This window comes from Callorhinchus milii, unplaced genomic scaffold, assembly GCF_018977255.1.
Source record: "Callorhinchus milii isolate IMCB2004 unplaced genomic scaffold, IMCB_Cmil_1.0 Scaffold6, whole genome shotgun sequence".
Classification (NCBI taxonomy): Eukaryota; Metazoa; Chordata; class Chondrichthyes; order Chimaeriformes; family Callorhinchidae; genus Callorhinchus; species Callorhinchus milii.
Window position 1 is genome coordinate 6117176 of NW_024704747.1, and position 24822 is coordinate 6141997.

The following is a 24822-nucleotide window of genomic DNA, read 5'->3' on the forward strand; positions in this document are numbered from 1 at the left end:
CCTGATGGGATTTCAAGACTTCAGCTCTATGCGAAAGAAATGTCTGTAACAGTACAACTTTAGAATTACAAAATTAATATTTTTTGTTAGTATTGAAAAAAAGTAGTTCAAGAAACTGTAACTTTTTTTGGGAGCAGTACAGTTTTGTCAAATGAGATTTGTAAAACTTTGAATCGCCTTCAATTTGTGTGGACCACTTCTTTGGACCTCTTCTCCCTTGCTTGACATCCAACTTTGCCAAGTTGTCCGCCAATCCTTCTGCCTTGCCGTCTCCTTTGCCCCTTTTAGATCACGACTGAAAACCTTCCTCTTTGACCGTGCTTACGGTCATCATCTCCCTCTCCCCGGCTCAACGTCAGGCTCCGCCACTATTAGTGCTCCGATATACTGCATTGCGTGAAGGGCGCTATATAAATGCAAGTTGTTGTTGTTTTATATAAATGTAAGTTGTTGTAGTTACATGATTTGTTGTGCAAAAACTGTAGAGTTAACTACTTTTCCTCCAAAACGGACTGACCAGGTTAGATGGAAGTCACTGTTGGCTATATAAACACTAATGTGTCTCAAAATGTAATAATTTAATATTATGCAGCCTTTATACCTGGGTCAACACTTTTACCAAAATATATCAGCATGAGTCAACGTTTTCACATTCTCCACAGATTCTATTGACGTAAGCATTAACATGAGAGGCAGCAAATAACATCAATGATAAAAACTTCTCCACAGTGCTGGGGATCTCTGTCAGTGCTAAGGAATTTACTCCATACGCTGGTCCCTTTGGGATACTTGTCTCATAGTGATGCTGCTTCAATCTTATACATGTCTGATAGCCCAGGCAAATGGTACGAGTATTTCAGCAATGTTTGATTTAAAGAGTTAATTAATAAACAATAATGATAATCATCTTTGCATTTGATGTAGCGGTTTTCATGTCAGAAGGTTATCTCTACAAGATTTACTGTGATGTGTAGTGACTGTGTAGGTGAACTTTAATTGCTTAATACTTGTTTAAAACTGCCACACGTAATAAGTCAAATAGTATTAAGAGAGGCAGATAGTTTGTGAAGAGCTTTCCCCATTATCTTTCTACCAATCCATCCCCTAGCTAACCCTGTACTCTCCTGCTCTCCCTCATCCAAATCCACCTATCACAGCCTTGATGATGAATTGGTATAATATTAGGTACAATGACGAGAGCTATGAATGGGGAAAGAGAGATAGATATATCCTTTTGGAAATTTAGCTGCAATCTATAGGAAAGGTCTCAGACATGCAATTGGTTTAGAAATGTGAAGACAGACCTTGTTTTCCTATCTCCACAGTAGAATTATGTGTTCCCTTGTTGTCACTAAACAAATAGCAGGATAGAGTAAAAGTATTTGATTGTGATCTACATGGTGACATTATCTACGATTTAGAGATCCTAATGGGGACACATTAGGGATCTGGATAGACTACTTTAATTCTAACTGGATGAAATCACTGCAGAAAGCAATTATATTGCAGCTGTCACAACTGAACACTACAGTGAAACTGGTACCAGGAGTACGTTTTTGTGCTAGCACAAAGGAGTCATATATTTAACTTTTAATATACAATTTTGGTGATATTTGTAGGCTCCAAGTACTGGAAGTTAAGCAAAACAGAAATATTAATCTTCCCACGTCTCAGTAAATGGACTCAGAACTATATATTTTATGCCCATTGTAGAACTATCTGGATATATATTGGGCAAAATCATACAATTTCAGAAATTACAGTGTATGAACCATTCAAACCATTGAACCTATGTTGGTGAACTTCTATTCTGTGAATATAACTGGGGGTGGGGGGTGCATTGAAAAATGTTATTCATAAACCACCTTTCCAGCAACCTGTTCCGGTCATTAATTACTCTCTGGATGAAGAAAACTTTCCCGATATCTGTCTCAACTCGAAACCTATGTTCTTTTGTTCTACTCTCTTAATGAAACCTAAAGTATTGTTTACTTTTTCAATTCCATTTAAAATGTTATACACCTGTATACGGTCTCCTCTGAGCTGTGTTCTCATCTTGAGCTTCAGTCTCAAGGCCGAAGAGCCCTAGTTTGTCTTATCATTGCTCATAACTCATAGTTAGTCTTGCATTTATCTACCTCTGTACTTGATGCTCCAAGGAGAGTATTAAGATTCTTATAGAGTAAATGGCTACTGAAATCGACTGAATCGGAGAATTAAACCATGATATATACAGAAGTTTGTACATCTTGCACTACATATCTTGTGCAAACATAATTAATGGAGTAATTTAAGTATTCATGGAGCATGCTGAAGTAGGCTGATATATTAGTGAATTATTTTCCCAGATCAGAATTATTATACATCAGTGATTTCTTGCCATATTTCACTTATACTTTGATAGAAGAAACATTGATGCATACTGAAATTATGTGATGAACCTTGCACTCTGAGGAGTTTGAAATGGATTTGTTTTACAGATGCACTCAAGTATTTCAGATGTGTTCTTACGAAGTCCACTTAGAATTGTAAAACTTTAATGCATTTCTCCCATTATGGCTAATGTGGCACCAGAAGAAGTGCTGGTAGACAAACTGCCCAAGATTATCATTTCTCTCATCCTACATTCATATAGGAATGAAATGGAAGAATTAAAAAAGCTGGTATACAATATTTAACTCAGCTCCCTCCCTCCCACCAAACACCTCCCTCCCTTTCCCTGGTGAGCTATAGGACTAAAATGTCTTGCTTTTAAACTTATTATTGAAGACATGTACTGTTAATACAATGAGCATTGTCCAGTATTAATTCATCCAAACAGCAGACTTAAGAGCGTATATTTGTGAAGTTTATATTGAAATGAATGGGAATTCAATGGAACACAGAGCGATAGAATAAAATGAAAATGTTTTGGGTTGAATCCTTTATGTTTTGATGTAGGTTCATATACAAAGCATTAGCCTACTTTCCCCTTTCAGATGCTGATTGATCTGCTGCACAGTTCCAGCAACATCTATTTTTATTTCAGATTTCCAGCCCTTACAGCTTTCCTTTTTATCTCTACTCAGCGACAGATAGAAAGGAGAAAAAGAACTTGCATTTTTTTTTACAGCGACTTATCACATTGAAAGTAATTACTGTCAAGTGTAGTGAATGCTTGTTCGCAGGCAAACGTAGCAGCCATTTGTGCCAGCAAGGTTCCGTAGACAGCCAAGAGGTGAATGTCTGATTAATCTGAAGGGCAGACAGTACATCAGTTCAACCTGTTATCGAAAGGATGGTAGTTCTGATGATATAACTCTCCCCCAGTACTAGACTGGAGTACTAGCACAGACTATAAGTGGACCTTAGTGAGGTCTCACTGTGTCGGACCAGATAAGCAGCAAAGCCTGCGGCTGTTGAAACTACAACAACAACTTGCATTTATATAGCGCCCCTCACTCAGGCTAGTGTCCCAGAGTGCTTGACAGTGGTGAAGCCTGATGCCGAGCCAAACTATACATGCATACCCACGCCTCTCAAAAATACCACCTGTTATCTTTGCTAAACAACTACTTCACATAAGGTAATGTCTCGGAGCACTTTATGAGGGCAGGGTTGAGTGGGGAATAGAGGGGCGGGAGAGGAAGAGGGGAGGTGAAACAGCTGGGAATTATTGCACAAGCAAAAAGTACAATTCAGCATCTGTACATCTGTGGAGCCTAATGTTGGAGTGGAAACACTTGTGATTTTTTCCTACACTGATCTGGGTTAGCTGTTAACAATTATTAATCTTCCAATTAAAAGTTACAAGTTATAAAAACTGTAATATATAGACTTTATACATTAATGAGATTACAGAAGGTTTTTTTTCGATAACAAAAGATTTGATTATTCAAAATATTATTTTCTTGTTGGAGTTAGTTAGGTGTCACACGCCTTTTCTAACTAGAGTGATATTTGTGAGGCCAAATTGCCTCTCTACCATTTAGTCTCGTTGGTAAAGAGCTTCCCTGATGTGCCTCAGAATGTGCTCGTATGGGACTCTCCAGTGATTTTGAGATCACATGTCAAAGTCAGTGATCTAGAAAATAAAGGGTATTAATCTGTGGTTTAAACAGCTCAGTGTTTGGTAAATAAGATCAAAAGCAAGGCTGAAAAATAACAATATTTAAAGTTTGAGTGAATAGGAAAGACTTGCAAGAATACTGTCTTGGTGAATTGAAGATAGTCAAAATGATTGAAAAGCTTTTGTCTCATCCTTCAACCATTCAGCCTATCCTCAATGGGATTCTCTTACTAGTCAACTGAGCATGCTTAATTGGAATGCATTATACGGGATATGCTTCCTCCATAGCAACAGCTGCATAGGGAAGCCTTGTATAATGCATTGGGGTCCTTGCACATATGAAAAACGACTGAAGTCCCATTGCCTGAGACAATGCTGAACGAAGTCTATTACTGTTTAACTACTAAATGCTGTACGTGACCATTGTAAACAGACAAAGCCACTTGATAACAGTTGCTGGCTGTTGAGGTAAGCAATATTGACACAAAAGATGATGGCTGTCATTATTACAATCAAGTGGTTTCTCTGAATGATTTTGTACCCATTTCGAATTACAGTAATAGTTGAGAGATGAACAAGACTGAGCTTGGAAGTCTGCAAAACATGGGGTGACAGTTGGATGTAAGTGGCCGAAAAGGAAGGTTGACAATATGTTTCAACTTTAAAAAGAAGTTGATCATTAACTCAAACCAATGCAGAATTCAGCATGGAATTTCCAAGTATTCAGATTTCCTTTGAATACTTGTGATGATCCAAAGACAACAGCTATGTTTGCCAATTCTGTTTTCAGCAGAACAAAAACAAACAGTACAAATCTACAGGGGAAAAGAAGAAAGAATAAAAAGACCAAGGTAAGTGTTTCAAAGCAAACATTCATTAAATGATGTGCAAATTATTCCAGCATTTAAACATGGCTTTCTCAGCATGATGAAAAGAGGATTAATCATCAAATATCAGTCTAATTTCAAATGCCAGGTTTCAATATAAGCTGATGGGAGAAAAAAGCAACAACAAAGAGGGCAGGAACAGTACAGAGCACCACAGGGAGTACTTCTGATTTGAGCTGCAAAAGGATTTCTTTGATGAAACCTTTCTCAAAGCAAACATCAGTACCACATAACTGCAATCGGCAGCATTTACCGAATAGCCTACCTGTCTGTAAAGTCTGATCCCTTGTGTAACAGAGGAAGCCTTTTAAAATCTATGCATAGAAAAGTGACACAAGGCTAAGGATTAACTATCTGGCTGACAATTACAGGTTTTTCTTTCTTTTACGAGTGTCTTAAGTTAACGTTATTGAACCAAGTGCTCAATCTTGACGTAACCATGAGGGGGACTTAGTTGAGAGCTGTAGGGTTTTTTTGTTTGATTTCTGTGGCAAATTTCCCAAACAACAGAATTGTAACATTAAAAAAAATCTAAAAATGTCTCTAATATTCCGAGATGACATCAAACTAACTTTCCAGTTAATCCACTATAGCAACTTGAGAAAAGAATTTTTTTAAAAAAAATAACAGGATTAAAATAAACATTTTTGAATTCCTTTGAAGTATTGTAAAAACAATAATCAAAACACAATACTCTTATTTTCTACTTGGCAATGTTTAAACTGAGTTAAGGGCTGCACACGGAAATGTTGATACATTAGACTAGATAATGATTCTACATATTATAATCAAGTTGTTCCCATAGACAGGTGTCAAAACCCTTTGGAAGCACTAACTAAGAAATACATACAATGAAACTGAGAATTCAGTCTATAATAGTGAATCAGACACAGACTTGTCCTGAGTGATGCAGCCAAGGCTGGTCAGATGGTAACAAGCTGCACAGTTACCCCAGTTTTGGCCACCTGTTGGCTTTTCAAAGCGGTCAAAGTGACAAATGACATTCTGCTCATCTGCGACTAGGGCTCCCTCTGCCTCCTCGTCCTCTATGACATCTTTGCTGCCTTTGACGCCGTTGGCCACTCTATCCTCATCCACCACCTCTCCACTCACCTCAACCTTCACGGTTCTGTCCTTGACTAGTTCAAATCATATCTCTCACACCGCTTCCAATTCATCTCCACAAACGGTTTCTCCTCTAGCCCCCACACCTTCTTGTGTGGCGTTCCTCAGGGTTCTGTCCTTGGTCCCCTCCTCTTCAATATCTATATACTCCCTTTTGGTGTCATCATCTGCAGACATGGGATCAAATTCTACAAGTATGTAGATGACACCCAACTGTACCTTTCTGCTTCCACCCTTGATTCCAGGACCACTGCTGTCCTGACAGAATGTCTGTCAGACATCAAGTCCTGGATGAGAGGTGACTTCAGTTGAACATCAGCAAAACTGAGGCTCTCCTGATTGTCTCCAGTCAGCACCTCCACACCTCAGCCACTGGCAGCATCACCATCCATGGATGCACACCCCACCCTTACTAAGTCAGACCAGAACCATGGCACCTTGTTTGACCCTCAGCTATCCTTTCTACCCCACATCCATGCCAAGACACTCTCTGCCTTCCCCCACCTCCGCCTCCACCACTGTCTCACACCACAGGCCGCCGAAACTCTCATGCACTCGTTCATAACATTGCGGCTTAACTATGCAAACTCCTTGCTTGTCGGCCTCCCAACTCCTCCCTCCATAGGCTGCAGCCCACTATACAAATGTAATTTTGTTGTTGTTGTTGTTTTCAGGCATTTGGCTTTTAATTGTTGGGGAAAGAATCTCCTAGTTTAGTGCTCATTAACGTGCATTCTACTTCCCAACCTATTTATAATTGTTAAAAAGAGGGGAGGATGTGCAATGTGATTTTCCCTTTAATTATGCTTTCTTTAACGTTGAAATCTTCTGTTTGTTTGTATACCCCCTGCTCCACAGGCGTATACTCTGTGGTCCCAGTGGGCGGGAAGCAACTTGCTCAAAGGCTCTTTTGCTGTTGCTGCTCTGGAGCCTGATGCTCGGAGCTTGTACGAATATTACAGATTGATGTGACTAAGCTTTCTGAATTTCTTTTTTCCTTCAGTAGCTTTGCACCCTGTGCCCAGTGCTTCTTTGCATGGTAGTTCCTCAAATCAGCATATAATAATAATAATAATAATCACATTCCTTGCAATTGATATAGCGCCTTTCACATCTGGAGATTGTCTCAAAGCACTTCACACGATTTACTGTAAAGTGTAGTGACGTCTACACTAGCGGAAAATTAGCGTGGGAAGAAGCCACATGTGCTCTCCTATTTTAATAATAATAATCCTCGTGTTTGATATAGCGTCTTATCGTGTCATTGAGACGTCTCGAAATTTGAGTTAAGCTGTGAAATGGGCTCAAACTCTATTCTCTGCCATCAACAATCCTCAAAGCCACGACAGGGGGTGGAGAGCCCAACTGTTGGCAAAGACATTGGAGGGAGGAGGAGTTCACACCTGTGGCCAGTCGACAGTTATTATGATAACATCTCATGTCTCGTTGCACTGAAGTGTTACACCAGCGGGCTGCTCGCAGAAGGTTTTCATTTGAAATCTCTGGAATCGCTCATAATAATAATCTTTGTATTTGATATAGCGCCTTATCACGTCTTCGAGACGTTCCAAAGCGCTTCACAGAATATACTAAAAAGTGAATTGATTTTGTGACTCAACTGCTCCTCATTTCTTTTCTTTAAAATCTCACACTCAGATAGTCAGCCTGCCAACTAAAGGATTAAGCAAAAAACAAAGAATCCCACATCCCGGTCCGTATGCATCATTCCCGTTACTGCATCAATGAGTCATTTGTATGATGCATAGGTGTATTTCAATGTAATTATCTGTAAAATGTGATCAAAGCCAATCCCCTGCCCTGTGATAGTTTGGCTGGTAAAGACACCTTGCAGTGAAGCTCAACTGAGCTCAATAGAGCATAAAGTCTATCGTCTGTGGTGAGGTAGGGTGGCAGAAGGAGCTTAATCTCTGTGTGTCGAGATCAGGTGAGCATATAACTGGTCTTGACTGCCACATCCTTCCCGGTCATTATCAATGCCCAATTAATATAGAATGACCATATGGTAAAGGCATTAAAGTGTGCACAGAGCTGCGAAGCTGTATCCCTGTATGAATCAGCACCTCCAAGAGAGGAGGAAAAAATTTGAAGGGCAAAAAAATATATAGCAGAAACCCTGGTACTTGTAGATTGCAGGTTTATAATTTATTAATCCTTCGACATGCTCTGCACATTCAATGATGTGTAATTCAATGGAAAGGAACGATTGCTCAGGTTCACGAGATGCCAATGTCTTTCCAAGTCTCTCAAAGGGCATGCTATTTCAGATCAATGTTAACACTGAGTTCTTTAAAATTCCTTGGCACAGCAATGGCAGTGTTTTAAACATTGGCATATGAACCATCCCTCATGTGAGCAACCTTATGTCACAGTATTTCTCAGAGAATCCGAAAAAAGTCAACATTTGATTAAAATTTTAGAAACATGAACAGCGGCAGAAAAAGGTAGACACTCCTGTATTTTCATGTGCACCGCAAGTCTGATTGCTCTTAGAAATCACATGCAAGCAGCATGTTTGGGAAAAGAATGGAAAAGAAATCAGGAAAAATAAAGGGAGATTAATCGATACTTCATTGAGGGGTTCAATGTGAAAAGCGTGAAACAAAGGAAGGCCATTTAACCCACAAAGGCAACTTGTTCATTGACCACACCAAACCTAGCCACCACAAAAAACACCGTTTCCTTAGGGGAAATTCCTCACAGCTAACAACAACTTGCATTTATACAGCACGGTTCATGTGGGGTAGCATACCGGAGTGCTTAAAACACTAACTTGCATTTATATAACAGATCAGGCAGCATCTAAGCAGAGAGGAAAGTGAGTTAACATTTCAGATCGATGACCTTCTGTCAGTTTTGACTAAAAGTCATTGACCCAAAATGTTAACTCGCTTTCCTCTCTCTATACATTGCTGTCTGACCTGCTGGGTGTTCTGTTTTTATTTCAGATTTCCAGCATCTGCAGTATTTTGCCTTTTGCTTTTATATAGCATTCTTCATGAAGGATATGGTCTTAGAGTACTATTATAGTTACAATTAACAGATCCCCTTAATAGTCAAAGCTAATGAAGAAAGATCTTCAGAATATTTATCCACAGGATATCTCTGTGTTTGAAATCTGGCCTCCTTTTCCCCATGGACAATATTTTGCCCCCTTCACCCCAGGAACATGACATGTTCATTTCAAACTGATTATATAACAACAATATACATTACACTGCTACAAGTTTGGTTACTTACTTAGTGATTTCCTGTGCTCAGATTTTTGTTCTTTTGGATTTGACTTGCTACTGTTCTCTCTCGCACATTTGGAGAGGTCCTCACTGCTGGAGCTCTTACAGATGCGGTCTATTGGTTGTCCGCCTCCCTGCTTTGCCTATGAAGCCAGAAATGGAAACCAACAAGTTATATTAAGAGACCCTTTAATTATGCTGTTTATGTGACAATAGTCACGCTTGATTAATAATAATATTCCTTGCATTTGATATAGTGCCTTATCATGTCTTTGAGATGTCTCATAGCACTTTACAGAATATACTGTAAAGTGAATTGACTGTATATTTGTGTGGGCGAAATGCAGCAGCATGTTGCGGAAAAAGTGTCCCACAAACAGTTGTGGATTAAGTAACCAAATTATTTTTTTAAATTTATTTTACCTCCAGAAAAACGATCCACCAATCGACTACAACTGAGTTCCTACTTACTACCAGGTAAACTTACTACCAAAATACATGTGGAGTAAGCAAACTTGGCATGTAAGGAAACTTGGCATGTGGAGTAAGGAAACTTAATGACAGTTATAATAATAAATAGTAATAATAATCCTTAAATTTGATGTTGCGCCTTTCACGCATCTCAACGCGCATCACAGGATAAACTATAAAGTGCAGTGACTGTAATTTTGTTTCAGTGTTTTGCCCACAAAATACACAGTCTATTTACAGTATACAATTCACAGTATAGTCTGTGAAGTGCTTTGAGACATTTCAATGTCATGATAAGATGCGATATCAAATGCAAGGATTATTAATATTATTTGTAGGTACTGTGGCAGCCAATTGCATCATAGTGTGTGTCTCCGTGAGTCTCCTCACCGTTTTCACACAAGGGAAAATTGTTTTAAAAATATGCGTACTTTTCAGTGGAAATGTATTGCAAAGACAGAATATATCTTGGTGAGCAGGTGGTTTATGAAAGATAAATCACTGTAGATGTTGTCTGGGGCATTGCACCCAGGAGTTATGCAGTCTACACTACTCAGTGGTTTACATTACTCGCTAGCATAATCTCTCTGTCTGGGTTTGGATACCTTTAAGTATGGTGAGGGTTTACGCATTTCTCAGACACTGGCTAAAATAAAATCACCAGCATATATCATATAGGAAATAGAATTTTTTTTATCGAAATAGATGTTGCATTTGTTCTTTTCATTTACGTCAATGGCATTCTGTGTTCTATGCTAAGTTTAGAAGTTTGGTAGAATTGCAGAATAAAACTAAGACAGAACAACCAGATGATCCAAGTCAGAGTACATTAGAGTATATCTTCTGTCACATACGGTACTGTCCAAATGTGATCTGCAGGAGCCAAAATACGTTCAACCTTCACATATCGGTATCACAACTCAGAAAAAAAAATTCAAATACATTTCTAGAGTGTAATTAATCTGAAACTGCAGTAAAGTCATGTTTCATATGTTTCTCTCCAACATCTTAAATACTGTACATGATACAGAAAGCTTATTTCATACTCCTTTGAATTGTATTACCTCACTGCTTGTACATGCAATGTGTATGCAGTGCACTGGAAGAAAATGATGAAAATAAAGAATAACAAAGAGACACTGAAATATAAATGTGTCACAGGAAAACAGGTTTCCAAGGTTCACTTGGAGACATATGGTATTTGGGCACAGTGTATACCATGATACACTGAACCAACCTGTATTGGCGATCACACTCACTAAGGCAGAGATCAAATCAAATGCACTCTTTACAAGGAACTTCCTGTTTATAGCAAGGTTTTAGGGGATTGGGGTTAATATTCCCCTTCCACTTGGGTTCAAATCCAAACGTATTGATGTGATGGGGGAGATAGGGTTTCCAATTCAATATGTGACTAGATTTAAAGACGACATTTTGCTTTCTGGTCTGCAACTGCGAAGACTGCGATTTTTGAGATTCATAATTAACCATTTTGCAAACCTCACAATTGAAATTGGATTTGATATTCACAATTGATTGAAATTGGCTCATTAAATCCAGGTTATTAATATCATAACGTAGATGCCAGTGTGACACATGTACAGATCTGCATATTTGGTTGTGTTTACTTGATAAAGCCAACATCATTGGCAAATAATCTGTGATATGAATGAATTAACAATACAAAATACAAAATTACATTTGTGTAGCACCTTTCACATCTGGAGGACGTCCCAAGGCGCTGGGATTTCACTCAGTGGCTATTTTTGTATTTCATGCATTATAATTTAAACTGATTTCCATTACGTATTGAGGGTAATGCTTGTTGCACTGGTGATTTTAGTGCATTTTCACAATGAATTGTCAATGGGATTAACAATTTAATCCCATGGGATTAACTAGAGCCACATATAGACTAGCTCAGTTGGTAGCACTCTTACCTCTGATTGGAACTTTGTAGGTTTCAGGCTCCACATTAGCATTTTGAGCTCAGACTCTAGGATAACAATTTAATGCAGTGCTGGGGGAGTGCTGCAATGCCAGAAGTGTCACTCTTCACATGAAACATTAAAACAGAGGTCCCCACTCACTGTTTGAGTGCGTGTTAAAAATCTTATAGCACGATTTGAACAGTGAAGAGAGCTTCTCCTGGTATCCAGTCCACTACTACTCCAATACTACTGATAAAATTGGTCATTAATTTCATGGCCATTTGTGGGACGTTGTGGTGTGCAAATCAGCCACTTTATTTGCCTACACATACGCAGTCATCACACTTTACAGAAATTATAAGCACTGTACCAGTGGAAGGATTATCATTATCGTCAAGTTGTACTGATATACTGGCACATGGAGCATCATCTACATTACATTCTATTTTTCTAATTTTCAGCCTGTTTTAAATTTAAAAATCGTCGCGCCAAATCATTGCATGGAAAATATGCTAAGGAAAATTAACAGTACCATGGGGAGCTGTAAACAAGAGAAACAAGGCCTAAAGGGGCCGCTTAGAGCTTGAGAAGTTTACAAAATAGCTGGGAAAGTATCCTTTTGGCATAAAAATATCTGAAGAAGTTTATTGTGTAACTTTAGCAACAGATTGGATAAATATGTGAAGACCTCTTATTTCCTACCAAGCAAAGTTATTTTAGTTAGAAGCATTATACGTACCAGTTTGTCAATCATGTGTTTGATGGCCTCATACCACTCGTGTATATTGTCATTTTCGCAGTGGAGGAGAAATTCATTCCCTGAGATAGTTGTGAGCTGCGGGAAGATAAAAAAGCAAACATCGTTTTGAAACACTGGAACAAGGCACATGGCAGAAGGCATGTTAGCTTATTAATATCAAAATGTAGATGCCAGTATGACACACGCACAAATCTGCATATTTGTTTGTGTTTACTTGATGAAGCCAACATTATTGGCAAATAATCTGTGATAAAAACTATTTCCCTCCTACAGATGTTAATAAGCTAACATGTCCATGCGTAATTAATTACACTTCCAAAGTAGTGTCAGCATCAATGATTCGATACCAGATGACCAGTCTTATCATGGTTGGTGGCTGCCCTCCTTGCACCCTATATTATTTATAAGACAAATGTTATCTCGCTGCTAGGAAAAGAATCACATTTCGCATTTGTGAAGTTGCACTGAAGTTATGACGCCATCCGATGGTTTAATGGACTTTCCCAGCCTATTCTTTGTTTCCCGATGTAAAACACAACATGCGTTGAAAGCTCGAATAATTTATAAAGGGCCATGCGGTATGATTTATATTACTACTCGTGAGGCTCATCATAATTCATTTATGGAAATAAAAAACATACTACATGGAGAGACCTCCATGAAATATGCGATACAAACTATAAAGTCTTCAACAAGAACAGCGGTGCAATGGGAACCACTTGCAGTATAAAGTATCTATCCCCTTGTGTCTGCTGCACATTATCTGCAGTACTGTTCCTACTCCCACTCATATATGTTCCTGCCTTTTTTTCCCTCTAGTGCTGGTTTTCCATGAACATTCCAAGAGAGCAGCCAGATAACCTACTGCTGGACTTCAACCAACATTGTCCTGCAGTTAACACCTTGGAAGATCTCCTACTTATTTAAGCCACTTGTCCACTCGGGATATGTGCTGTCATGTTAAAACTCTTTTCCTCCTACAGATGTTCCCACACACCGAACCTGGGAAACTACAGTTTGCAAAATCAGAAGGTAAGGGGGGAATTGGCATGGAGGGCAAAAGGCCAAGATAGCGTAGTGATAATTTCTTAAAAATAAATCAAAGTAGAAAGTTGAGTCACAAAGCTTCCTTGACAATCACGGACTGTGATTTGGGTTTCAAAGCGTCACTGAATGGGCTCATTATGTTCTCATCTACCAAGAACAAAACTCATCATAACTCATTTATTGAAGTCATTGTGGAGAATTTGAATCCAATTCCAAAATCCAAATGGTTCTCCTTGAAAATGTATTAAGATAATGGAATTAGGAATGATAGTTGATGTACAGATGGTCAGTAAGGTAATCTGTATGAACAAATTAAATTAGCCTTTTCGAGGTAAGGGACTGCATCTGACCATTAAAGTTTATGCATTACAAGGAAAAGATTTACACGGATTAGCAAAGCATTTTTATACTGAAATAAACTGGAACAGAATATAGAAAAGACGTTCTCCACACAGAAGGGGTTCCTTCAGCACATGGTGTACTTTTAACACTATAACCTGCTTTTCTTTAATTCACCTTTTTATTTTTAATCCCACTTTCCACCTTTTTTCCAATACCCCTTGATGTTTTTACTGCTCGGAATTGTATCCATTCACCTATTGAATGATTCTATTGATCCGGACGCACTAGTCATTTGTCTAATGAACTCCAAAACCTAACAATATGAGAGTAGAATGTGGTATATGATATAATATCGCATTTCCCCCTAAATCAAGAGTCTCTGAATTTTCTGAATCCAAATCAGAGAAATTATTCTGCAGCCTTTAATTATTCATTTCTGCATTAAAGTAGATTTTCTACCCATCCTGCTTACATGAATTTAACAAATGAGACTTGAAAAGGATTTTAAATCCATACCTTTTTTCTTGTAAATTAATTGTAAACACCGTGGATTAGGAACCATTATATGACGGAAATGTAAGCTTTCATATGTTCAAAAGGCTCTTAAACACTGTAGTTCAACTGGTTAATTGTTGGATAAAAATTTCTTTGTAGTTAGGATACAAATACAATTGCTAAATCACCACCCTAAATATCCGAACTTAATAATTGGACTTTCACTGTTACAAAATCTTGCAGTGGTTCTTGGCACTGATAATATCAGCAGGAATTCATCTTCTCTATCTGTTACACACATTCTTGAGTGAACATGTTTATTTTGGAGCAAAGCCTTGAAGGATATAAACTCGTAGTTAAACTGCTCTGCAAACAACCAAATCTTTGTATTCCCAGAGCATAATAAAACTAAAATCTGTACGGATCCTGATCATTGTGAAACTTGAAGGTGGTCTTTGCAATGGACTAGCCAAAGTGAGCAGCGCTTGTCAAACCATTGACAACATGCCAAGAGGCTAAAACCTTCTCCTCATCTTTTCCTTTGGCCAGTGTTTCCTTTGTCTAATGTTAACTCATGCAAAAGTAATGATTCAACATAGGTGCGAGGAAGATTATGAAATAAACCAGGCAAAAGTTTTTAACTCTTATCTCCATCATTGTGAAGTAGAATCAAAAACTGAACTGAATGTTGCGGAATTCAGAGTAAAATAAAATTACAGAAATAAGTTATAACCATGATATCTATTTAGGCTCTATTCCAGGAACAATGGCAATGTTGAAACCTTGCTTCCATCAGTGGTGTCCGAGGAAACAGAATACAAGCCAAAAACCAGTGCAAAAACTCTCAACTGACAAGAATGTCGAAGGAACATATTGCTATAAGATACGGGCACTAGTCAGAAAAACGCAGGCAAGCATAATAATTAAAAGGAAATGCAGTATTTTCAGCCAAAATGTAAAAATAAGCATTGGAGATATGCCTCTGTATAGTTCCCTTGTAAACTATAATACTGCACAGATTGTGAAGATTGACACTGAATCTGGTGCTATCATTCATTATTGCAATGTCACTCAGCTTCTTGGCTCACTCGAGCTCAATCTGTGGCATGTTTGTGATTATCATTCTCATTTAGTAACTATATGGCATATGGAACACAAATACTATTTAGCTGCTTAGGGTTGGGTCATTCGCCTCTAAAATACCATCAAACTGGAACAATTTCACGTCCAGATTAAATCTACATCGGGCTCTGAAACAAGACACAAAACAGGATCTTTTCTATCTTTTAACTACTCTCATGCTCCCAGAGCAGTTAAAGAAGAGCATTTAACGGAAAAGAACCCACAAATGAATAGAGTCACAGATTGTGTTTAAAGATTTGGTTCATAAGCTGCACCTTAGCAACGGGTAGCAAGTTTAATAAGCAATAAAAACAAAACAAAATTAAAACTGTTATTGGGCCCAGAACATTTATGGGCTACAATTATCATTACAAATTCACGGAAGCACAGATGAATGCAATTTCAATGTTCATTTTTACACTGAAAGTGCAATGACAACCAGTCCATCATGAACATTGGAAGCTATTGCAATCAGATCTCATTGCTTCCTGGCACTATTACTTTAGAAGGGGATCAACAGTGGAAATCTAAAAAGGCTGGCCCGTACTTTGTTTTTGGTTTATCTATCAGTATAATATTGACATGCTTTCTGATCAACGCTTCCAAGTTATGAACATGTATATCATTATACGTATGACAATAACATTAGTCCATTCAGATATTAGCACACTTCGTCTGTTTCGAAACTAACCTTCTAGTTCCAGATAGTTCTTTATACTTTAATAATAATAATCCCTCCAAAACCAAAAACAATAATAAATTGGTCATTTTCGATCTACAACTGTTTGTGGGACATTGCTGTGCGCAATTGGCTGCCGCATTCGCCCACAATTATACAGTCAATTCACTTTACAGTGTGTTCTGTGAAGCGCTTTGGGACGTCCTCCCGACGTGAAAAGCGCTATATCAAATGCAAGGATTATTATTATTATTATTATACTTTGTCACTTAACATGCAGGGTACAATTACCAAGAGGTAAATTGTGTTGCATTTGTATTTGTGTTGCATTTCCGCAATTCCCTTTTTCCCTCTATCAGCCCTCATTGCCAACTTTAATTATATGCAGTAAGGTGGCAACACAGAAGCAGAGCTTCTTTCTATGTAAGGTCAATGGGAGGATAGGGACAGAAGCACACTTGCAAAGTCAAGATGCCAGCCTTCTGTTTTCTATTTTGAAATAAGCAGTTTGGTTCCTCCATCAGAGAAAAGGTTCATCTCACTCTCTAGAGGATATTAATCCGATCTAGTTTTTGATGTTTGATCCCTTATTTCCCATTTTATCTTTGTACTGAGATAAGGTAAATTCCACACTGCCCTTATCTTGGGTATGATTTTGTCACATCAGTCTCAGGGAAACATGACATTCTGGAAAGTAAGCCACCATCCTTATCTATTCAATTCTATTTTCACCCAGCAAACACCTTTGAGTAAGCCAAAGAGCATAATGTCTGCTCTTTAACATTTGGTGCATCTGGCCATTTGGACCAGTGACAAGTACGAAAATACTCTCCGATTACAGCACCAGTAAAATCATTTCCATCCATGCCTGTAAAGATTTACCAGTGCTTTTGACAGATAATTATGATCACTAAACATTTCTCCCATGTTTCATGTGGGGCAGCAGCAACAACAACTATGTTCACTTATTTGAGCACCTTTTATTGTAAGAAAATGTCTCAAAGCTCTTTATGGATGTTTGTGAAACATTGCAGTGTGCAAATTAGCTGCCACTTTAGCCCACAAAATATACAGTCACTCCACTTTTCAGGATATCTTGCGAAGCTCTTTGAGACATTCTCCTGAGTGAAAGCTGCTATATCAAATGTAAGGCTTATTGTTATTATTATATAGATCGCAAAGACATTAACATAGTCCAGTCTTCTCATTATTCCACTGGTGCAATATACCATTTGCCACTATATGTAAATACTTTAGCAGGATCACTGATAGAGATTGACTACTGCAACATTTTAAATGCCCATTAGATTTCCATTCCATTCATGTTATTTATTCAAAAGGTATGGATTGGCCTGCACATCTGGAATGAGTGTATTGTTTTATCCTCTCTACGAGTCATTCCTGTACTGCCACATGAGAAAGAAGTGACAGGTGATTTAAAACTAAGAAAAAAAAATTGGCCATTCATTCCAAATTGTTTGCGGGACACTGCTGTGCTCAATTGACTTCCGCATTTCGCCCACAAAATGCAGAGGCAATCTACTTTACAATATAATCTTTGAGATATTTCAGCGATGTAATAAGGCGCTATATCAAATTCAAGGATTATTATTATTTGCACTGAAGCAGCAGATTCACAGCAATGTAAAGGGAGGCATTTTGACATCTTGATATTTTCACCTCAACACCGCAGGCTTCCAAAGGTTCACTCAATGGTCAAGTCATAGGAACTGTGCGTGTCAGGAACGTAGGAGGCAGTTGAGCCCATCGAGTGTGTTCTGCCAGTTTATTAGATAATGAAGCGTATGAGGAACTCTCAGTCTGCTTTTAATATTCTTAAGCATGATGCGCATGTGTCAGACTAAAAAAAAAGACATCTTTGAATCCTATTTCTCTGCCTTTTCTCCATACGCCTTAAACACACTTAATTCCTAAGTAGTTATCAATCGGATAGCAAATGCAATCAAATTTCAACTCCCTCACCTTCTCCTCTAGTATTTACCTTCTTCAGGTTTTCCCCACTGATTCAATCAGGACTATTAACAAATACACCAGAAAAAATAAGCAGGGTGTCGACCACAACTAGCCACAAATAATTTTAAAAAGCATGTTTAAGCATAATATTCCCTTCTCTTAAAAAGAAAGTGTCACTACTTCTATCCCTTTAAAAAATGAGTCACATAAACAGTTGTATTGAAACAGTAAGCACTGCTGATATTTTCGGTGAGACAAGGAATAGATCCAAGAGGAGTTTCTGTCTGCTGATAATGTCAGGTAACTGGAGTAACATAACCCAGGTTAATTTAACTTTAATGGTATATGTTACTTCAGCTTCCTCCCACCTCCAAGAATACAGTAGTAAATTTTATTTTTCTCTGTGCTTTGCACTGTATTCACTACCACTCACTGCTGAAAAGATGGAAGAGGGGAATGAAAGGATGTTCATGTTAAATGTTGATGTCAAAATTCATCACACTGTCTCCTCCGCTAACTCATTCTTTCTCAGGATCTCAAAGCTGCAGAACTTCCTTATCTATCCCCTCCTCCTGCCCCCCCTGTCTTCCTTTCCTCCTACGATCTGCAGACTTGGCAAATCCCAAGCTTGGCATTGTTTTAACAGCTAAATTTATCTCACACTGTCTCCCACTTTTATCAAGTTTCTTGATGCGCTGAACTATGAGTCTTGACCCTTCACCCAGTTTCACAACAAAATAATGTGCAACCGTTTTGATTTTTATTAAAAAAACAGTGAATGAATTGGGTGCAGATGACTTAAAGTTTAAAAAGAAATCAGCCACAAGGGAAAAAAAAGGTCCATTTCCCAAACAGTCTTCTGAACTGGATTGCTACGTTGAATCTGACAGATAGAGTCACGGAAATGTACATGATTTCAAAAGTAGGAAAAAAAATGGAAACTTAAAGTTCATGGTGCTGGTAAATATTGGAAATATACAGGAGTTAAACCCGATATGCTGATACCAATGAACAAAAAGCTCAGCAGCTTTGTCCTTTTTTTAAATAAAAGAGTTTTCTAAGATGGAGCTTGGGAATGTCTGTGCCCAGCTGTTGTATGTTGGAGAGTTTACAGCTTCTGATTCACTGCACTAATATGTGTTTACACTACAGATAACCCCTTAAGTGCTGGTTGCACATATCAAATTCATACATAAAAGGTCTTCTGGCATCACTGTCATTGGATAATCATAAAATAATCATTTAATCCTCAGACTGTCAAGAGTGTTTTAAGAAATGCTGCACATGGACTGTCAATGCTGCCACATGCACTTTGTTATTTAAAGCTCTCTTTGACGTTACGTTTCCTGTACTGTTTGCGTTGCACAAAATCTTTCTAGCATCTTGACATAGGCATGTGTTTGGGTTTATTGCTCAATTCAATAATGCAGGTTCATTGGGGGCGAATTACAGACTCGTCTTGTGTTTATAATATAATAATCCTTGCATTGTTAGAGAGCCTTTACCACATCGGAAGGACATTTCAAAGCTCTTCACAGGAATTATTGTGAAATGGAGTAACTGTAGAACTGTAGGCAAATATAACAACATAATCGCATATAGAAATGTCCCACAATCAGCCTCAAACAAATGATCAATTTTGATTTGGGGGATTTGGTATCAGAAGGTTGTGGGTTGACACTCCAGTGCAGTGCTGGGTGAGCTCTGCATTGCCAGAGATGCCATCCTGCAGATGAAACATTAAAATGAGGTTCCATTTGCCTGTTCATGTGAATACTAAAGAACCCATGGCACCATTTGAAAAGAGACGCGAGTTTCTCTTGGTGTCCTGGTCAACAATTCCCCAGATAAAATGGCCAATTTACTTCATAGCTGTTTGTGGCATGTTTTATATGTACTCAGCTACTCACCAGCTTTGCTGGAATAAAAATACAGTACTTCTCTAACTTTGTATTTCACTTCGGAAAGATGACGATCATTTCTTGATTACTCCTCAGGATCAATGGTAATTAAGCGCTCCGAGACACTGCCCCGTGTGACAGGTTCTATATAAATGTAAGTTATTGTTGTTGCAGGAAACAGCAATGGCTGTCTGACCATGCTACCTGACCTCAGGTAAGGGACAGATTCCATGTTGGAGGAAACGCAAAGGAACCAGCAAAGCTGATTCCTTTGCACAGGAATTGCAACTTAAGGTTTGCAAAAATTAGATTGCGAGAGTTCAGACTCCAAGTTGCTGAAGTCAGAAACAAAAAAAACCCAAGACACTGCTGATTCAGGATTCTCAATTTGCCATTTGTACGTCTGGAAGTTTCAAAATCTAAAATTTGCAAACCTTCAAACCTTGTTCTTCCCTAAATGGAACGTTCTCCACGACCGGTTTAAGCTGTAGTCATCAATACAGCATTCAATAGGGTAATGCATTCCAATCGCATTGAGAATGTGACCTCTTGTGGCATATCTGGTCTGCTACTGAACTGAGTGCTTGACTTTTCCAATGGATCGAAATACTGGGTCATGATAAACAGGTGTCGGTCTTTTTATTGCAATAGCCACTCAGTGATCCCCAGCCTATATTTCTACAGAGTGGTTACATCCCCCTTGGGAAAGATAAGCAATGACCGAACGACTGCAGGTAGGAAATGGAAAGCATTCAACAGTGAAGAACAAATGGTGCATTGACTTCTGCATGGAGCAAACCAGCTCAACCTCTCAATCAATAAAGATGTATTGTGATATTGCCCATGAATTTCTATTCCACAGGGTTGTCAATGCTTTCAGTTACAAATATTTAGCTGACCTGGGTTTTGTAATGTTGCCACTAAGTTTTGAAGATGGCTGGGAAAGCAGGCCGACAATACGAGAATATGGTAGAGAATATGAAGCCTAATTTAACTTGATACTACTCGTTGCTGTCTGCACCTTTATTATTCTATATAATCTATGTCGTCATCATACTGTGTCTCTTTTGCCAAAATACAATCACGCCAATTGAAGAACTTGATGAAGATGGCATACTCCATGTTCTCCAACATGGGAAATAAATCTGGCCTGACACTCTCCTCTACAAGCTTGTGACTGGAGCAGTAGCATAGTTCATAGAATCCTAGAATTATACAGCACAGAAGGAGTATCATAGAATTTTACACCTTTTTTTTCCCCATATGCCGGGTCTTTGAAAGAGCTGTCCAAATGAATCCCACTCCCTCCCTCTCTGCCCATAGCCTTACAAATTTGTCCTCCCCAAATATCTATCCACTTCTCTCTTGAAGGTTGCTATTTATACTTCGGTCAAACTGTGATGTCAGTGCTTTGGGATGTCCTGCTGACATGAAAGGCGCCACACAAATGTAATTTGCTGTTGTTATGGGAGAAACAAAGACTTGTCTCAACTCCTCTTGTACGCTCAAATTGTGAAGCTTGACATATTGGTTCTCCTGTCTGTCTATGGGACTCTCTCCCATAGAACAATGAGTCCTACATTACAGTCTTTTGTATGCAAACACTTACATGTGCTGAACCACTTGCTGAACCATGTGCTACCACTTGCTGAACCAAGAACAGTGAGCATGTGTCATCGCATGTCTTATAAGTTGCTCAAATGTGGCCCCAAATGTGTTATTTCAACTAGTCTTTCTACAATGCCAGCAGCCACCAGGATCAATTTGGCTAGTTATTACTATAGTTTTCTTCGACTGTTCACTATTATCACACCACCAAATACACAAGACAGAACCAAACAAAAAGAGAAACAATCAAAGAATTCTGTTGTATTCACAGAAACAGAAAGGAAAAACAAAAGACATAAATATTCTGACTATTGTGAATCTCTTCAAATCACTGTGGTGCTCATGACTGTGGTTTGTTTTCTTCTTGTTGCATTTTCATGTGGGCGTTGCATGTAAAAGACAGGAGAGGTAGCGAGGTAACATTCACACTGCAGAAGTTTGAAATCAGTCTTGAAGCACAGAGCATGGGTTTGATGGGTGATTAGAGTCACCGAAGAGAATGAACAATTGTGACAAATAACGCAGACTTTCAAGTTATAATCTTCAGATGATCACGTGAAACAGTACACCATGTTATTCCAAGATATACAAGCAAATAGTAACCATGAAACTAGGCACAGACGGGTCAACACATTTCACCATTGATCTCGCAGGGCAACATACTCTACAAACGATAATGCACCATCAATATAAAATCTGTTGGAGACTGCCAAGTGAGATATCCACTGTTTCTCGTTCAGTGTGCAAGGATAAGAATTTTCAACCACAGTATTAAGATTACTAAGAGTCCCCACGTTACTCATGCAGAAATTCATTATGACAGTTTTCTGGAAAAAGATAACTTGAGAGATGTGAATAAATGTAATGCCCACTTTACACTACTTGGAAGTAATTTTGAATCACCTCCAGCAAGAATGGTATTGGAAACTTGATTTATATTATAAGCCCCAAAATCACATTGGCTTGGGGCATGAAAGAGTTCTGCCAACCATCAGTTAGTTTTTTCACTGTTACCGAAGAACTAGTCATGCATAATTAAAAATAGACCTTTAAATTGGCTAAGGACTTTTAAGACGCTATTTTTTAGTGGACCACATATTGATTTATATTGTATTCAGTGCATTTACAGCAGTCAAACAACTTTCTTAGTGCTACCAACTGAGCCATGCTGATGCACAATGACTGTTGGAGACATTGAAGGAGAAAGCAACAAGGATGGTCCCTGAGCATTGATTGGATAAGCTACAGATCTTCGGCCTTGAAAGGAGATATGTCAGTAGGAGACCTTATAAAAATGTATATAATTCTAAATGGGATTTAGAAAGTAAACTCAAAACAATGCTTTCAGATAGATCAGGCATCTTAACAAGTGGGCACAGATTCAGGATTGCAAAGGGCAATGTCAGGGCAGACACCAGGAAATATTTCTTAACACACTGGTTACCAAGAAGGATGTCTGGGCTAGGAAGGTGGACGTTTTCAAGAAACAGCTTGATGTTGCAATGGGAGTATGATAGGGTGGGTATTCTAGAAGAATGAGATCAAATGGGGTGAAGGGTGTTCTTACCCAACATTTCGCTCTGCCGGGAATCACATCCAGGTCTCTCGCTTGCGAGGCGAGTGCTCTAAACCTTGTGTAAAGTGGGCATCTAATTGTATCTATCGTCTCTCACTGCACAGATACTTCAGCAGATGTGTTAGCCATTGGGCACACCCATAATAATAACTTGAAAGTGGATAGGTTGAAGTGAACATTTCAGTTCCTGAGTGTTCATCTATGTATGTGCCAAGAATGTAATTTTGCCCATCAGTAGCAAACTGTTGTGACATTTCTAAACGTGACCCTATTACAATCAAGATAATTCCTGCATTTAGACTGTTTGACAAATGATTATAAAAATGAGTTTCTCAGATTGTCAAACATTTAATAAACATGGTTTTTGCACAAAGCTGTTAGATATTGATGTGTCTGTCAAACGGACTTTGAAAAACGAAGCCACAGGCAGATAATCTGATAATTCATTGCTGCACTTCAAGAAACACATCAACAACAAGAACATGTTGTTTTGGATGATGTGCTGTTGGTACTGATGGCATCTCCTTTTGATGATCATCTTGATCACTGTACAATTCTGGACTATGCCAGCACTATTATAATCTTTATGTGTTGTCACATTATTTCAGTTTCCAACACATGCAGAAACCCCATGAATTTGCTTAAAAGTAGCCAAGCCAAACAGTGTTCTACTTATACGTACCACCCACACATAGAAATTTCCCTTTGTCTAGGATGGTGAGCGCACTTTCTCCTTGGAGGGATGCACCCTGCTTACCTAATTCTGGAAAGTATTACACACAGAGTCAAAGCAAGGAGACTCCAGAGTGTGTGGTGGGGTATTGCTGTTGGGGTATTATTGAGATTAAACAGCTAAAACTGCACAGTTTTACCAATGTGAACACAATCGATCAAGCTTCTCAGCTAGGATCACCCTGCCCACAAGTGCTTTGGCTTGTAGGGTTAATAGAAGCCCATCAGAGCAAATCTCTGCCTCAGTGTTTGCTCTACTTCTTCAGATCCTGCCGAAAAAGCCTGCGTTGTAGCATATATTCATTTTATTAAGGAGGCATCTTCAAACTGGGAAACAAATGTTAATTCAATCATTTTTGATTCAGAAAGTGAAAGAGCCAGGACAAGGATAATCAGACATCCTGATCACAATGTCATTGAGTGCAAAGTGACAGAGTTCTGCATTTCAACAGAAAAGAGGTGATCAAATGGCGTTTACTGACCAGCTAAAATAAGTGCACATACCCAGCCTATAGTATCAAGGAGGCCTTGGGACTGGGAAGTATAAAAGTACTGTTGAATGCAGAAAGAGTAAACAATTTTTAAAAAAGCAGCATTGGCTTGACAAATAATTCAATCGTACTCATGAGAAGCGAGCGCAGTATCGCCTGCTCTAAAGGGCATTACCAAGAGTTTGTAAGCAGTATTTGTCACGCATGTGAAAAGTATTCAATATTCTCCCCCCAAGAAATGTGGAGACAGCTGGAGTAGAGCTCCCATATCCATAAGCCATTTGTTTACCTGTAATTCTATATGTCCAGCACCTGTAGCCCTTAGTGCCAGGTGCCAGCTCAGCAGTGAGACTAAAGGGAAAGGGGGATGGGGGAGGAATGG

The 24822-nt window shown here is 38.6% G+C and overlaps 1 protein-coding gene across 1 annotated transcript in view; it reads right to left on the reverse strand.

Annotated features, from left to right (window-relative positions):
- The window catches only part of arhgap15 (Rho GTPase activating protein 15), a 317810-nt gene that overhangs the window by 156620 nt on the left and 136368 nt on the right, over positions 1-24822 (reverse strand). Inside the window, 2 exon segments of the mRNA XM_007896359.2 lie at positions 9319-9454; positions 12453-12548. Of these exon segments, the coding sequence (XP_007894550.2) occupies positions 9319-9454; positions 12453-12548 (232 nt within the window).